Raw genomic sequence first — 17,018 nt, forward strand, 5'->3', positions numbered from 1 at the left:
TGGTTTCCATTGCAGCAGAGGTAGGGAGACATCTTGAGATTGAACTTCAACTACAGAGCCCCAAGCAAAGATTTAAATACTGAGCTCTTGCTTTTATGTCTCGGAGTCAACTTTAAATGATTCTTAAGTACATGTACACTTTAAAAAGAGAAAAAAAAGCTAAAAGCAAAACATTTTTTTTAATAAGAACACCAAAACAAATCCGGTATGCTTAAAACTAAATTGCCAAATTGAATATGGGAGGCAAGAAAGGAAGTCATCTAGTAAAAGCACAGAATGTACACCATAACAAACACATTTCAAATGACTTCCACAAATAAGTCTCAAATCCAAAAATGTGAAAATATACATAAATCAATAGGAGATACATACTCCTACAGGTGGGGCCATAAATTCCTGAAGTATATACATTGGTTCCAGACACACCAAAAGTAGTAAAAATGCATTTTATGCAATATGCGGAAAGAAAAATAATAAAAACAACATGAGAAAGGCTAACAAGCAGAATATGCTAGTGTAAAAATATAGTATTGGTATTAATACATATATAGCGTAGTATAGCATTTAATGCACTGTTTTACATACTGAACATTTACGACAGTTCATGACCTCAATGAACTTACCCAATCTAAGGTCCCCAGCTCACATGCACATATACATGCACACACATACTATGGCCTGATTAGACAGAGGCCAATTAACCTACCACCATAATAAAACAAAACAGCTTGTATTACATAGGATAAAGCAGGGTTTACACGTGTAGTTTTTTTTTTCCGTTCAAGCAAAAGGTTGAATGAAAAAACCTCACAGGTCCCTACATCCACACAAGCAAGTGGGTGCAGGGCTCTCCCCTACTGTGCTATTGTAACCTGAGAGCGCAGGTGTCCCCCCGGTAGAATACACAGATCAGCACTTCAGCCATTGGCTGCAAACGCTGATCAAACGCTGTTTTTTCAGTAGAGAGGAGTACATACATATCGCGGGTCAGCTGGTTCAGCAGCAGAATTTCAATACGTGTATAGCCAACTTAAGTCTATAAACTAGACCATTGTGTTACAGGCAGTTGTTAAGCTGGATACACACTATACAATTGTCTACAGTATAGATTTTTTTCCTTTAGATTTACCAAAACCATATAATATGAGGTCAAACCCAAACACTTTCAATTTGTATGCAATCAGGCAGGCCCTTGCACAACATAGTTGAAGGTAAATCAAAAGCAAACTAGACAACAAAAGTTGTATAGTGTGTATCCAGCTTAATGAAGGAGGACCTTTCAACTTAGCAAACAGTTTAACAAGAGCAATTTCCTTAAGAAACTTAGCACATTTAGTAATAAATATACATAAATGACAAAATCTATTTGTGTAAAAATTCTTGTGATTTAACTACTTCATTACAGTGCACTTTCACCCCCTTCCTGCCCAGGCCAATTTTCAGCTTTCAGTGCTGTGACACTTTGAATGACATATGCGTGGTCATGCTACACTGTACCCATATGAAATTGTTATCATTTTTTTCACACAAATAGAGCTTTCATTTAGTGGTATGTAATCACCACTGGGTTTTTATTTCTTACAAAAAAAAGAAAAAAGACAGAAAATTTTGAAAAAAAAAATAAGTTTTTCTTAGTTTCTGTGAGTAAATTTTGAAAATAAGTAATTTTTCTCCTTCACTGATGTGCGCTGATGAGGTGGCACGGATAGGCACTAATAGGCTGCACCGATGGGCACTGATGAGGTGGCACTTATGGGCACTAATAAGGCAGCACTTATGGGCACTGAGAAGGTGGCACTGATGAGAAGGTACTAATATGCCGCACTGATGGGCACGGATAGGCGGCACTGATAGGCAGCACTGATGGGCACTGAAAGGTGGCACTGATGGGAACTGAAAGGTGGCACTGATGGGCAGCACTGATGGGCACTGACAGGCAGCACTGATAGGCACTGACAGGCAGCACCGATATGCACTGATGGGCGGCTTTGATGGGCAGCACAGATGGGTGGCTTTGATGGGCAGCACAGATGAGCAGGCACTGACTGGCAACACTATGGGCACTGATTGTGGGCACTGTGGGTACAGATGATGGGCATTGTGGGCACTGATGGTGGGCACTGATGGACATTGCTTGGGGGGACTTATGGGCACTGTTTTTTACTTTAAAGTAATCAGGGCACCGATGATCAGTGCCCTGATTACCTTTCCTAGGCTTCCCTTTGAGGAGGAGCCGCTGATCGGCTTTCCTCGCCACATACACTGACAGTGTGAGGCGAGGAGAGTCGATAAACGGCACTTCCTCATTTAGATGTGACTGGCTGATTGGACACAGCCAATCACATGAGTAAAGAGCCATGTCATTGGCTCTTTACCAAGATCGGGGTCACGCCGTGTCCTAGCAACACGGCACGGCCACGATCGCCGCACTGCATGCCCCTGAGAGAGGCTGTTCTGGTGCGCCATCATATGACAGCGCCCCAGAACGAGAGCTGCACTGCTCTGCCGTCATTTGATGGCAGGCGGTTGGCAACTAGTTAAACAAAGTCCAGAGTGAATGATGGAACAAAATTGTGCCAAAAAAAAGTAAAATTGACAAAGAAAGAAATCGTCCTTATCCAATATGTGAAACACCATCATGTGTTCAAAAATGTAATGTGCCAAAGGATTCCAGCCAATAAGAGAAAAAAAAACACCCGATGTAAGGACATAAACTGCAGCTCCTTACCAGATTGCAATGACCCCTGTACAAACAGATAGGTCTAACAGTGCTTAGCAAGGTAGAATGCTCACATGCAATGTCTAACATCCTCCAGTAGATAAGTGCGGGTACATTTCTCACAGTTTGCTCCAAGATAAGATGCAAAAGACACTTCCATAGTGTACAACTACTTGACAACGTTTATTATAACAGTAAGAATAAGAATAACGCTCACATTTAAACAGGCTTAACAAGCCTATCCATATAACAGTAGTGGCATTCCTATGAGTTTCTGTGATCAGGAACAGAAAATGTCACTAAATGTTGCAAAAATCCACCCCTTCAGAATACACAAATCAGCGCCTCAGCCATTGGCTGCAAGCGCTGATTGAATGTTGGTTTTTCAGCATTATCGGTCGTTAGACAGGCTTCTGTTGAACAGAGAAGAACATATACATATCGCAAGTCGGCTGGTTCGGCATCAGAATTTTGTATACCCAACTTAAGTCTATAAACGAGACCATTGTGTTACAGGCAGTTATAATAAAGGTGGACCTTTCAACATGGCAAACAGTTTGAGAAAGGACATGAACCGCAATTTTCATAGAACAGAAAATGTCACAAATGTTGCAAAAAGCCCCCTTATCTATATACTGTACAGTAGTGAATCTCAAAACTATGATTTTTCTATATGTTTTAGTTTACATTTCTGAAGCCTTTATATATTCTTGGATTCTGTTAGTATTTTTAGGCTATTATTGATTGCAATATAAGACAGCAAAGGGCTGTGTGACGATGATCTATTTCAATGGTCCATATACAGTAAATGCAGCAAAAAGGATGGGAGGAGAGACCATGTACTGCTGTGCTGTCAATGTATTATCAGCATTGAAGGAACCGCTCGACCTTTCATTGCCAGCCTTTTTAAAACTAGAGTGGCTTGGGTGGTATTAGGCCCCTTGCCCCTTGGCAGCTCTTCCTTGTTAAGAAGCCCAGTGGATGTTTATAAAGGGTCACAGGGCCTGTTTCCATTACTTGTTTTTCACATCCTCCAGTTGTCAAACTGCTTTGTACTGTCTCTACCTTGTCAAGACAAAGTATTACAACATTACATGTTTTATGTGTCATGACGTTGTTTAGCTCTGTGTTGTTGAAATAGCTGACCTTGTGTCATTGTGCTTTATGCTCAGTTGTCTTATTTTCCATGGCCTGCCAGTAATTGTAAAGAGGATATAACCAACGATGATACTATGACTTAAAGATTCTTTGTAGTTAAAGCAGACTTTTGTTGTTTGTCTATTGTGCAATAATTTACCCCCTACTGGAAATGAAAAATATATTAAGATTGATTGGATGCTATAAGAAACGTTTTCCTTTCAGGCACTTTTTATACATGGGGTCCAATATGTCCCTATGATTTTGGGCATTTTATGTCAGAATAGAAAATCTTGGTACCTTTATTCATTTAAATAATATGTTTATATTACTAAACTTCATGCTAGTCCTAATTATCACTGGCTATTTTTTCTTCTTTTTTTTTTTATCTAATACTCTTCTTGTTTCCTCCAACACAATCTACAGATTCTGCATCCACTCACTGTATCTATTGATGATCTGCAATGCATTAATCCTAAAATTATGAATTATTAATAAAATTAATGTCTTTGTCAAATTTTCTAAAAAACCTAAAATGTTTCAATAATTATATAACCTCTGTTTCTTTTTCAGCTTTTCTTTATTAATCCCTTTATTCTTTGCTTACTTGTGATTAACACTCATTGGTATGTGTTTACCTTTTCATAGATGTTCAGTACTGGAATCTAAATGGAGGTTTGTACTGGCTGAGGCTTGCACAGATTATGCATGCACATGGTAAAGCTGTTTAAATGATGATCACTTTGCCATGGGTGTCTTATCCCCACAGTGAAGATGAATATTTTGTAAACTACTGTTTAGCCTGTCCTTTTGATATGAACTTTTGGGACATAACTATGAAGGGATCCCTCGTCTAAAGAAATCAACCCCTGAAGGGAGTTAGGGGTTGATTTCTTTAGACCAGGGATATGCAAACTGTGGCCCTCCAGCTGTTACAAAACTACAAGTCCCATCATGCCTCTGCCTCTGGGTGTCATGCTTGTGGCTGTCAGAGTCTTGCTATGCCACATGGGACTTGAAGTTCTGCAATATCTGGAGGGCCACAGTTTGCATATCTCTGCTTTAGACAAATAGGTTGTTCACATTGCAATGGAATTTCCTTTAGTTTAGTGTATGTGCAATCACATGCAAGGAGGATAAAAGAAAAATGCTTGCACAGAAATTGATGTAGGAAGTCAGCAGAACTTCCCTCATTCCCAAAGCTAAGGGTAAACTCCCAGATAAAGTGAAAATCCCCTTGCAAAATGAACAGCCTATTTTTCCATTAGTAAATTAACCCCATATAATCTTAGTGCCATTCTGTGCCATATAAATGCTTCACCAAAAAAAAAAGAAAAAAACAATGGGCTCCTTCAGACTTCACTGTTCCAAATTACAGAATGTAACATTCCACCCTTGCAAAACAGCACCCTCCAATCCTTTGAGCAGATGGTGTCAAAATCTGTTGGGTTTCAGTTCTTGCCCTTATGTTTAAAATGAATACACTGAAAAGGTCCAAAACTCTTTTTGTACATTTAATGGTAACCAGCCTGTGCAAGCCTCAGCAAGCTCTTCGTGCTAGTTATTTTAAAATCAACCAAATTTCCTTTCTGTTTTGTTTTTTTAAATTAAAGGATGATGAATTTATAACCTGTCAAATATAATAGCTATGGTTGTAGTTTATGTGTGTTAAAAGACAATAAGAGCCGAACGTGTTTGAGATAAAGTTTCTGATTCTGAAAGGGAGATTTTCTTCCCACAACATAGCTGTCTTCTTGTTAGTAATACCACCAAAACATAGGGATACATAAAATCAGCTGTATTTTTTTTAGTTTAGAATATACATGAGATAGTAGCAAATAGTCAAATTGAACTGGACTTGTTCTGTAAAGTTGACAATGTTTTGCTGCTTGTCCAAGTAGCTTTTTTAGTTCTAATGAGTGTCAGAAACATACCCTAGCATTTCTAGCCAGTCACCCTAATCCAATAATCATGGACTATGACATGGCAGATGTTGATTGTCCAAGAACATGATGGGGAGGGAACAACTCTTTTATTATCACATAATCTATTTTCACAGACAATGAGTGCCGGGTCACACTTGTGCGATGCGGGAAGGCTGCAAATTCGCAGCCTGTTCCCGCATTGCAAACGCACATCTGGCAGTTCACACTGCCATATGCGATACGCTGGGGGTGTCAATGAAATGTTAACGACACCCCCAGTTTGATCGCATATCGCAGTGCGATCTGACAGTTCGCACAGGATCGGATCCCACAAGTGTGAACCACTGTGCGATCCGATCCTGATGCGGCTGGAAAAAAGGGTCATGTGCGTGTTTGGTGCAGATACAGTGCGAATTCAGCCATACAAAGTGTATGGCTGAATTGGCATCCGCACCTCTGATCGCATGTAATGAAGGAACAGTGCGCTCCGAATTACATGCGATGGGCGCACAAATGTCGCAGAAATGTGAACCGGCCCTTAATGGTAAGCCTCAGGTAAAATGTGCAAAATTGAAGTTCTGAAAGTTGGTCTTTGTATAGGACTGAGAATACACCTCCTTATCTGCCCCCCCAAGTGACAGTGCTCAGGTCTAGCAAGGTACATGTGCAGCCTATACCCAAGGTTTTCAGGAGGCTGCATCAGTAGGTGAGAAGGCAGCTAGTACTATCAGGGTACTCACAGGTACATTATGATGCCTGGCTGTACACCAGCAGCTTTAGATTGATTAGTATTGCCTAATTACAGGTTTCCTTTGATACAAGCTTTCTTCAAGCATGGGAATACTGCATATTTTTTAATATATTTAGAAACATTTCATTTTGAAGTACCTTGTGTTTTTACTGGTGCTTGAATAACCAAAATCTAACATTTTCAATGGTTCATTTTGAATAATGTAATAGAGTAGATTTTAACCTTATTCTAGCATAGTTAGTTAAGACTGCATTGCGGTAATGCTGTAAAGCATATTATTAGTGATAAAAAAAACCTACGTTTAGATCCTGGAAGCAATGGCCTTGTCCCCAGGAAAGCCCTTATCAGGTTTTCATTAATGAAGCAAGGGTCTTCTTACTTAGTAAATCTGAACCAAGCTATTTTTGCTTTGCAAAAAAAAAAAGTCAAGTATGAATAGGAAAGCAACCTTTGATATAAATTGAACAGCTTGCTCCTTTTTCTTACAGAGCGAGTATCTATTCAGAAGCTTTAGGCAACGTAAAATGTCTCTAAAACATCTATGGTCACCTTTATTGTAGGGCTGTCCCTAGAAATAAGTTCATACAATACAAACAATCCACTCATGGGACTTTTAAGGCACATTTACCAGACAGAATTCTATAAAATAATATTTAATCTAAACAGACATCATTAAACATTTTTGACATAAAAGTATACAGTATTGCCGATATAGTTTTTGTACAATTACGAATTCTGTGTCTCATTTCTATATTTACACATTTTAAAGTTAAATCTGCTGTGTTGCTTCTATCTATGGACACAGAAGCTCAATACATTTAAAAAAAACTCTTCCTAAAGGAATTGAATGGGATCACGTATATATCAGATTGATTGTTCTCAGGCCGTTTGAATGGGTAGGGATAGGACCTCTAGGGGTTTTATTACACTGATTTACATTATGCTTACTTCACTGTTGGCTTGATCATCCTGGGTCATTGTGGCACCTTCCCACCACTGCCCAGGTGCTTTTAGGGCTATAGCTGGGACCGTTGTTATCTTTGAACTGACTCCCCTTATGTATATATGTGATCTTGATCAAGCCCCTGAAGAAGAGTTTTTTGAAACATGTTGGGATTCTGTTTCCACTAATGTAAGCAATGTAATAGATTTAACTTTAAAATGTGATAATATAGAGATGAGACATGGACTTGGTGGCTGTATAAAAATCTATATCAGCCAATATTCTTTTATGTCAAAAGCTTTTTATGATGTACAGTATGTTTAGATAAAATAATATTTATTATTATTCTGTCTGGTAAATGTGCCTTTAAAGTCAAATGAGTGGTTAGTTTGTATTGTATAGAGTTTAGAGAGATGTTGGCACATATCACAAATTATTCATCACCTCTAGGTTGATAAACATTCTGGAAAGAAGTTTGTGCAGAATTATAGCTGCATTATCAAGTCTTGTACTGACCAGGAATGTTCAAAGAGTACAAGATCTCTTTATATCTATTGTCATTATTTAGTAGTTTTGCCATCAACCCATTCTTGGTAAGTTGTGGACTGCATGCTTTGATGATTGACATTTAGAATGTCAGCCTTTAGAAGCTACAATGCATTTTCCATATGTTATTGCTTAAGATTATGGAAAAACATATTAGCCCTTCTCCTCCAAATATTTACCTGAGAGAAGGTGTCCCTGATGGTAAAATTACACGGTTGTAAGTCAAAGGGCCATTACGTTTACAACACAAGTTGCCTCATTTAAAACAATCATAAGAATAATAACGTAAACACAATAAAAGTAACCATAATCCGAAAGCACTGATTTATAGTAGGAAGCTTTATGTTCTTTACAGGAAATGGTGAGGAGTGGAATCTTAAATGGGATTACAATATCTGCCCCCACAATCTTACCTTTATCTCAAATACTTTCATATCTTATTAGCAGCTCAAGCTCATATAAATGTTATTCATAGCTTTACTTTATAGGCCGGTTTGTATTTTGGTTTGATTGGCCCTTTCACTGACCTCTCTGAACTTAAAAGAAAGTTGCTGTCTGGGTCAGTAAAACAGCAGCATTGACATCTGTCTTTCATCACACAGGCCAGCGAGGAGGGGGTTTACTTAGTTGTTTCACGACAGACCAGACATCAGACCCCTGATATCTTGCAGGAGGCTGGTTGGCATAACAACAGCAGCCCGCCGCAATGTCCCACTGACAGAAACCATTTTAACAAGGTATTTCACTTTAAGAAAAAGACCATTATTGTATGATTGTAATAAAAATTTACTGCATGATTCCCCTCTGTGATAGGTAAAGCCTATCTAAACCCAAAAACAAACATTTTATGTATTACAGCGTATGAGTGATTAGATATAGTTGCTGCATTCGTTTTCTTTTCAGCCTTTCTTTCCTTAATTTTTATCTGGTAATCCCATTATTGAAACACTTCATATCCTAGGATGGCAAAACTTACTCAGTGGAGGTGCCATAGTTCTTATTAGATTGCGTTCCTGATTTGAGCTACTAATCCTAACTCTGCTCCTCATCTCCATTACATAGGAAGGTGTTCTTTTGACATTCACAGAAGGTAGATGGGAAAGCTAATAAGTGTGTTTAACATTATATACATGCTTAATATATTGGTCCATTACACAGGATGTTACAAGGATATTTGCATTCTAGCAAGATAATAAAGTTATTTTTCTGTGCTTGGTAACCTGGTAACTGGTAAACTTGGAGATTAGCTATCCTTTAAGCACAATACAATGTGAAAACTATTTCATTTTAAACATTTGTTATAAGAAACCTTTATCTAGGAGAGGTGATGTGGGGAAAATAAGTTTCAGAGTGCTGGTGACATTGAGCCCAGATGTAAAAAAACGTTTGTGAATTGATTTTCATTATCCCACTGCCAAAATCCACAGCCAAAAAAGTGTGATCACCAAGGGGAGCAAAATCACACAACAAAAATGGCAGCTATGTTGTCTATAGATAAGGAGCTGGGACCCTGCTTTAAAGTGTAAAATCTATTTCAGACAGAGTAGGGAAGGGTTAAAAAACTCCCTATCAGGTTATCTGTAGCAGCCTGTGTCTCACTTTCCCATTGTTTTATTACAGGTACGTATATAGCACCGTCAAGTTACAGTGCTTTACATATACTGTATATTGTACATTTACATCAGTCCCTGCTCTCAAAAAGCTTACAATCTAAGGTCCCTAGCTCATATACATATATATACAAGGGCCAGTTTAGACAGGATCCAATTAGCCTACCAGCATGTGTTTGGAGTGTGGGGAGAAACCGGAGTACCCAGAGGAAACCCACACCAGCACAGGGAGGACATGCAAACTCCATGCAGGTAGTGTCGTGGTTGGGATTCAAACCGATGACCCTAGTGCTAAGCGGAAGTGCTAACCACTTCACCACTGTACTGCCCATCACGTCCTCTCCCAGAGACGCAACAGGGAATTAGAGGAAATCTCTCCAACGTGGTAGGAACCCATCTTAAAGAGTTGTCCCAGGAACAGGTGCCCCAAAGAATGTATTTTCCCCTATCTCTTAACTTCTGTTAACAACTCAAAAGTTTTGGCTTTCCTCTCAATTTTTGTATCCCAGTGACATTGATTACTAAGATAAACAATGGGGCAAATCTCCTCAGCAGGGACACAGATCACAATAGAAACTTAACAAAGGATCTAACTCTTCCCTACTTTTTTTAATTTTGCTTTACCTACACTTAAAATGTCATAATTTTCTTATCACATGGTCATATGTAGGTAGTGGTGATGCTGGATTCTATGTATTTTGGCAGATACAATGTCTATAAATTATTCAAATATTTAAAAGTACCAGGCAGACAGAAATTACTCACTGCTTATCTGGCTTTGTGGTGTTTCCAAGTAGGTGTTGGTAGGTGGTGGAAAATGTGTTGTTATAGGTTTTAGGAGCTCTTCCTGAAAGGCGGTTACAATTTTACATTCAGCCCTCAGAACCAACCATTGAAAGTGAAATGGTTGGGCTTATCTAATAAAGCGTTACTGTTTTCAGGGTGGGCAACTGCTTAATGATTTACAACCTTCAGTTCATGAACTTTCACTAATTGCCCTCATGTGAATCCAGCTTTATATTTGCTGCCTTACAATCATACTGGGACAACCCCTCTTAGATATTAACCTCCCTGGCGGTATGATTGTTTCCGATTTTAGGTGCTGAAAGCAGTACCATTATTTTGCTAGTAATTCTTAAGGACGAGCAGCCCAAACCAACTATTTACATATGATTTTTTTTACTGTGCATTCTTCTTTATAACATCTCGGGTATGATAAAGTTTGAAACCCAAAATCATAAATTATAATATAATAAATAACTATAAATAAGTTAAAGTGTGTGTATATATATATATATATATATATATATATACATATATATATATACACGTATACAGGGCTTTTTTTCTCAAAGAATAGGTGCTGGAACTCACCTTCCCCGCCCACAACTCCACCCCAACTCCGCCCACATCCCCACCCCCAGCCACGCCTTCCTCAGAGGTGAAAATTACACTTTCGCCAAATAGTACAGGAGGTGGCCAGAAACTGCAGACATACTACAGGAGATGGTCAGAGACTGCAGACATGCTACATGAGATGGTCAGAGACTGCAGACATGCTACAGGAGAGGGTCAGAGACTGCAGACATGCTACAGGAGAGGGTCAGAGACTGCAGACATGCTACAGGAGAGGGTCAGAGACTGCAGACATGCTACAGGAGAGGGTCAGAGACTGCAGACATGCTACAGGAGAGGATCAGAGATTGCAGACATGCTACAGGAGAGGGTCAGAGATTGCAGACATGCTACAGGAGAGGGTCAGAGACTGCAGACATGCTACAGGAGAGGGTCAGAGACTGCAGACATGTTACAGGAGAGGGTCAGAGACTGCAAACATGCTACAGGAGAGGGTCAGAGATTGCAGACATGCTACAGGAGAGGGTCAGAGATTGCAGACATGCTACAGGAGAGGGTCAGAGACTGCAGAAATGCTACAGGAGAGGGTCAGAGACTGCAGAAATGCTACAGCAGAGGGTCAGAGACTGCAGACATGCTACAGGAGAGGGTCAGAGACTGCAGACATGCTACAGGAGAGGATCAGAGATTGCAGACATGCTACAGGAGAGGGTCAGAGACTGCAGACATGCTACAGGAGAGGGTCAGAGATTGCAGACATGCTACAGGAGAGGGTCAGAGATTGCAGACATGCTACAGGAGAGGGTCAGAGACTGCAGACATGCTACAGGAGAGGGTCAGAGACTGCAGACATGCTACAGGAGATGATGTGAACCATATTACATGGGGACACAGACAAGAACACATTTATAGTACAGCAAGAAAGGGGTTAAACCTCTGACAATATTTTTATTGCAGTTCCTGTCCCAGGGTTAGGAATTGGGAAGGGGGGAGGAGAAGTGTCCTTTTTGGGGGAGAAGTCTCCTTCCAGTGGTGTCACAGAAATAGGAAATCTCCCCCATTGGCATTACATGGTCAGGAAGTGAGGGGAAGTCTCCCTCTAGTGGGGTCAAAGGACAGGAATCACAGCATAGGAAGTGAATGGAAGTAAAGACCAGACAGACTGCTTTCCACATTCTATCTAGAACACAATAAAATGAAGGTTGGATGTTAGGCTGTGATGATGACATGCTGAGCCATGTGCTTCCCCAGCAACTTCCACCCTCCTGCTGCACACTGACTCTGCATGTTCTATCTGTGTTATGGAGGGGTCAGGGGGGTGGAGCTTCCTGATAATAGCAATCATCTCCTCTATACACAGATTACCCCCATACCTGCTCAGTGCACACAGTCACAGAGGAGCCAACTACAGATTCCACTTCATCTGTCCACCTGACTGTCCGCACACCACCCCTACTGGTCAGAGGACAGAACAACCACTGCCAACAGTAGAGCTAAAGAGTTTTTTATGACCACATTAAAACCACTTGAGCTGTCTCCTGGATGGATGGACAGAGCCTGGTGAATGTCTTAGCTGCAGGCCTCTGTCACTGTGGATGTTGTGTGAACAAGTCCTATAGGTCTAAACCCCTGGTGTCCACAATGCTGTCCTTTGGTACATGGACCCCAGCAGACTGCAGTGGGAAAATTCATTTATAAAGGTAAGATAGCAGGAATCTGTACTAACCTCATGTAATATTCCCCTAGTCTCTCAGTCTTCTGGCTTGTCTTCAGCAGTCACCAGTGGCATGGCTCTGAGCCATGCTGGAGGAGGTGGGTGGAGCCAAAACTCACTAGGCACGGAGGAGGAAGAAGTTCCTCCTCTGTTCTACTGCTTCTGCCAGTTTTTCAGATAGGACACATCCGTGGCTGAGGTAGCATGGAGGGTGCTGGGGTGAGCGAGGCTGAGAGTTGTAGCAGGCTCACCTGGTTCTCTTCCCTGTGTGGTGGCTGCTGTGTGTGCAGTGTCGGCCATGCTGGGATCCTCTGCAGAGCGGGGGGCAGGAGTCACAGCGGTGCTGCTGTAGGAGCGGGATCTCTCTCTCCTGTGATGCCCTGTCTTGCAGGGATGATCTGGTCCTTCCGGGGCAGCTTTTAATGCTGGTTTATGGTGCGGGAGCCTGGCTCGCTCACTCCTGCCTCATGAGTGCCAGAACTGGAAGAAGGAAGTCATTCCCTCCTCCGCTCTGAATGCTGGGTCCTCTCCTCGGCCGCATAATGTGACGTCACTGGTTGCTAGACGACAAGCGGCAGGCGATTCTAGCAACCAGTGCTAGAGGCAGCGGACAGTGCAGGGCAGCGCTGCTGCTCCTGTATTACATGACACAGCTTCAGTGCCCCCCATCTCCGGCAGCTCGGTGCACCAGCCCAGGATTGGCCCTGGAGCATGGAGAGGACAGGGTTGCCAAAGGTTCCGGAACGGAGTTCTGGTGCGTTCCGGCAGAAAAAAAGCCCTGCACGTATATCTATATACATATATATATATGTATATGTGTGTATGTGTGTGTATACATATATATATATAGATATACGTGTGTATATATATATATACATATATATATATATAAAGTACAGTAAAACTGCAGGAAAGGGCACTGGGGGGCAAACTAATGTCAATTTATTTTATTTTGTAATGTAATCCAATAGGATTACAATATATCAGTGTGTTTGTGTGTTATACTATTTGAATTTTCCGTTTGTTCCACCCCCCCGTGAGCGTCACGTCGCAGGAGACGGAAGCCGGGGCTCACAGCATCGGGCGGAAGATCCGGCCGCTGTATGCTGCAGGGACACATCGCCGGATCCTTGTGACAAGGTAAGTAACCTCTTCCAGGATCCAGCGATGCTCCCTGACGGTACCCCGAGTGTGGCGCGGGGTTACCGCTATTGGCACTAAAATTTCACCCCGAGCCACACTCGGGAATACCGCTAAGGAGGTTAAAGTGTTTCTAATTTAAAATTATTTATTTAAAATAATAAACATGTCATACTTAGCTGCAATGGTTTTGCAAAGAGCAGCCCTGATCCTCCCCTTCTAGGGTCCCCTGCCCGCCCTCCTGATAACTCCCCCCCCCCAGTGCACCCATAGCAAGCCCCTTGCTATGGGGGCACACGTGCGGGCTCAGCCCTGCTCTCCACTCTCTCCCGACTGGTTGTGATAGGCTCCTGATGCTGTCTCAATATCTAGTGAGGATAGAGAGAGCCAAGAGAACCTCTGCTCTGGAGCACAGTGCTGAATTGAGATCGGGCTCAGGTAGGTATAACAAAGGGGCTGGGGGGGGGGGGGGACTGCACACAGAAGGTTTTTTACATTAATGTAGAGAGTGCATTAAAGTGTTACTAAACCCACAACAGTAAAATTTGTCTGTAGATGCAGAATAGCATGCTTGTTAAACTCACTGTGTAACTTAAGTGATTAATCCTCTGCATTGTGTAAAAATGCTGTGTGATCCTGTATGCACAGATCCTCCCCCTCCTACAAGTTCACTCTGGGCAAGTCCAAATAAGACACAGTAAGTGCAGTTCAGCTGCACATGCTCAGATTGGTCTCTATTGCTGGAAAGAAGGCTTCCTGGTTTTAGCTGAGCTATTCAGGTCACATGGTATTACCATCACACATTTGGGCGTGTATACAGATCCTGAATGACAGCTCAGTCCCTCCATCCTCCTCCATGCTCAGTAACTAAAAAAGAACACAGTGGGTGGGATGTCATATCTTGATTGATGGATATCCGCCTCCCATAAAAGCATGGGGACACAGGCTATAGAGGATTTCAAGAGGCAGTGAAATCTCGGACCCTGCAGAGTATCATGTGACTGCAGTATACAGATCAGCTAACAAGGTATATAGCTGCAGTATTTTAATGTAAAAACAATATTTTTAAGCTGTGGGCAGTGTGGGGGGGGGGGGGGCTGATGAACATTTTTTATATTACTAGGTTTGGTAACACCTTTAGAACTACTTTAATAAAGTTCTAAAGCGGAGCAGCTGTGCATGGCAACCATTCAGTTTCTGTCTTTGATTTTCAAAGCTTTCCTAAACAAGCTGAAGACAAAGTTTGATTGGCCACCATGCACCGGAAAAAAGATGCACAAAGAAGTGCCTGACAAAATTTATTTCTTAGTTTGTACTTAAAAGCAGCTAATGCATATAAGAGGTTAAAAAAAAAAACCTCCCCCTTCATCAGGACTACAACAAAACATAATATAAAGTAAAAATAAATGTGACTAATAAAATAATAGGTTTAACAATCATAGAACATTATGGATAACATGCATATACATGCATACCTAAATAAATACACACACATGTACACATGCATAGAAATAAAGATGAAGAAATATCAGATGGTAAGTGAAAATGTGTAATAGGCTCATTTTTTTTAAATAATATTATCAGATGCTATGTATTTAGTCATATTATTATACCTCGTGTAACAGAATTAATACACTTGAGATAAAACAATTAAATATAAAATGAAATTTGACATTATTGCTCAGATGTTTAAAAATAAGACTCACAGGTTAAAGAACTAATAAAAACAAATATGTCATAAATGGTACACGAAAACCCTTATTTGACAACCATCAATTAAAAAAAATATTAAAACAAATAGTGTGTAAAATTGGAATTATTTTTTCTGAATCCCAAAATGCATTGGCTGTTTTTAAGTACAAACTAATCAATGAACTTGGACTCTTATCTTATGGTCTGGCACTCCTTCCATTGTGTGTGGAGGGAATTCCTGTCTGTTGTGAGCAGTCTAACCTGAGCCAGTGAGCATTTCAAATATTTTTGCCCTCTCCCTACTTTGTATGAACTCACATCAAAATCCCAGCATCTCCTGGATGCTTTTTCTTCATTGATTGCCCTGCACAGTTGCTCCAGCTTTGATCAATTCCACCCATGATGCTCCTTTATCTATTGTGTAAATCAATGAGTTGATGGGTGCAGATCACAGAGAAGCCCCCTCTACCAAAGGGGTTTATTTACTAAAAGTGAATAGTGCAAAATCTGGTGCAGCTCTGCATATAAACCAATCAGCTTCTGGGTTTAATTGTCAAAGCTTAATTGAACAAGCTGAAGTTAGAAGCTGATTGACTACCATGCACAGCTGCACCAGATTCTGAGTGCACCAGTTTTAGTAAATCTCCCCAAAGAGTCTCTTTCCTGGAGAACATCTTTCCGTTTTGGTTGTCCCCTAATGCTTTTTTATGTAGAAGTTTATATCTTTATATAACTCTGTTTTTGGTGACTACTCTGATTTTTAAAGCACTAAGGATTACTAGTTTAGTATCTGGTAATCTTCTCTTAATTCTTAGCTCGCCAAACAATCCAGGCATTTCCAGTGTAACTAGTCAAATTCCTGGAGTGTTTGAGTTTAAAAGCAGCCGCATTCATCTTCCATTAGATATTAGTTCGGAATAAAATAAAGTTTCATTCACTGCAAAGGGTATCATTCGTATATGAGAAAATGGACCTGTTCTAGGTCTGCTTCTTCTATCGCGGGTTCTGCAGATGTGAGCCCAGGCAGTTTACAATGCTAGTCCTGTCTCTTATATCAAAATGTTACGTGTTATGATAACAGCTGTAAGAGGCTTAACTTCTTTGCTGTGTCTGGATTAAAGCCTAGATCGAGAACCTTGTGACCACATCCCAGCATCTGGTTCATAGCACGCCGACTCCTCCAACTATCATTCATCCTTATATTGAAGATGATTGGTCATTGAAGAAAACAAATGTTAGTGCAAGTCAGTGATTTGCATGCTGAGAAGTGGAGTGCACAGCTGGGTCACCGATCTGTCTGAGACAGGAGGAAGAAATGTCTCTCCCTAATGACGTGTTTAAGCAGCCATTCTTTAAACAAAGACACATCTGGGCAAACTGTTGATAGAAGGGAAATGTTACATTTGAATCAAAGTGACTTTAATAAAGCAGCCGTGTAATCATTGTGGTAAAACGTTTGTGAACAGAACAGATCCAAAAGTTCTT

General features: G+C 40.8%; 1 protein-coding gene across 3 annotated transcripts in view; it reads left to right on the plus strand.

Moving 5' to 3' along the window:
- LNX1 (ligand of numb-protein X 1) overlaps window positions 1-17,018 on the plus strand; it is a 282,665-nt gene that overhangs the window by 199,661 nt on the left and 65,986 nt on the right. For 2 of the 3 annotated variants that reach the window (XM_082256708.1, XM_082256710.1), the window contains one exon: window positions 8,624-8,758. The exons of the other annotated variant lie outside the window; for it this stretch is intronic. In XM_082256708.1, coding sequence (XP_082112834.1) covers window positions 8,624-8,758 — 135 coding nt within the window. The remainder of the gene's footprint in view (window positions 1-8,623; window positions 8,759-17,018) is intronic. 3 annotated transcript variants of the gene reach the window in all.

Source organism: Pelophylax lessonae (genome assembly GCF_965119305.1).
Source record: "Pelophylax lessonae genome assembly, chromosome: 1".
In the NCBI taxonomy this organism is placed as follows: Eukaryota; Metazoa; Chordata; class Amphibia; order Anura; family Ranidae; genus Pelophylax; species Pelophylax lessonae.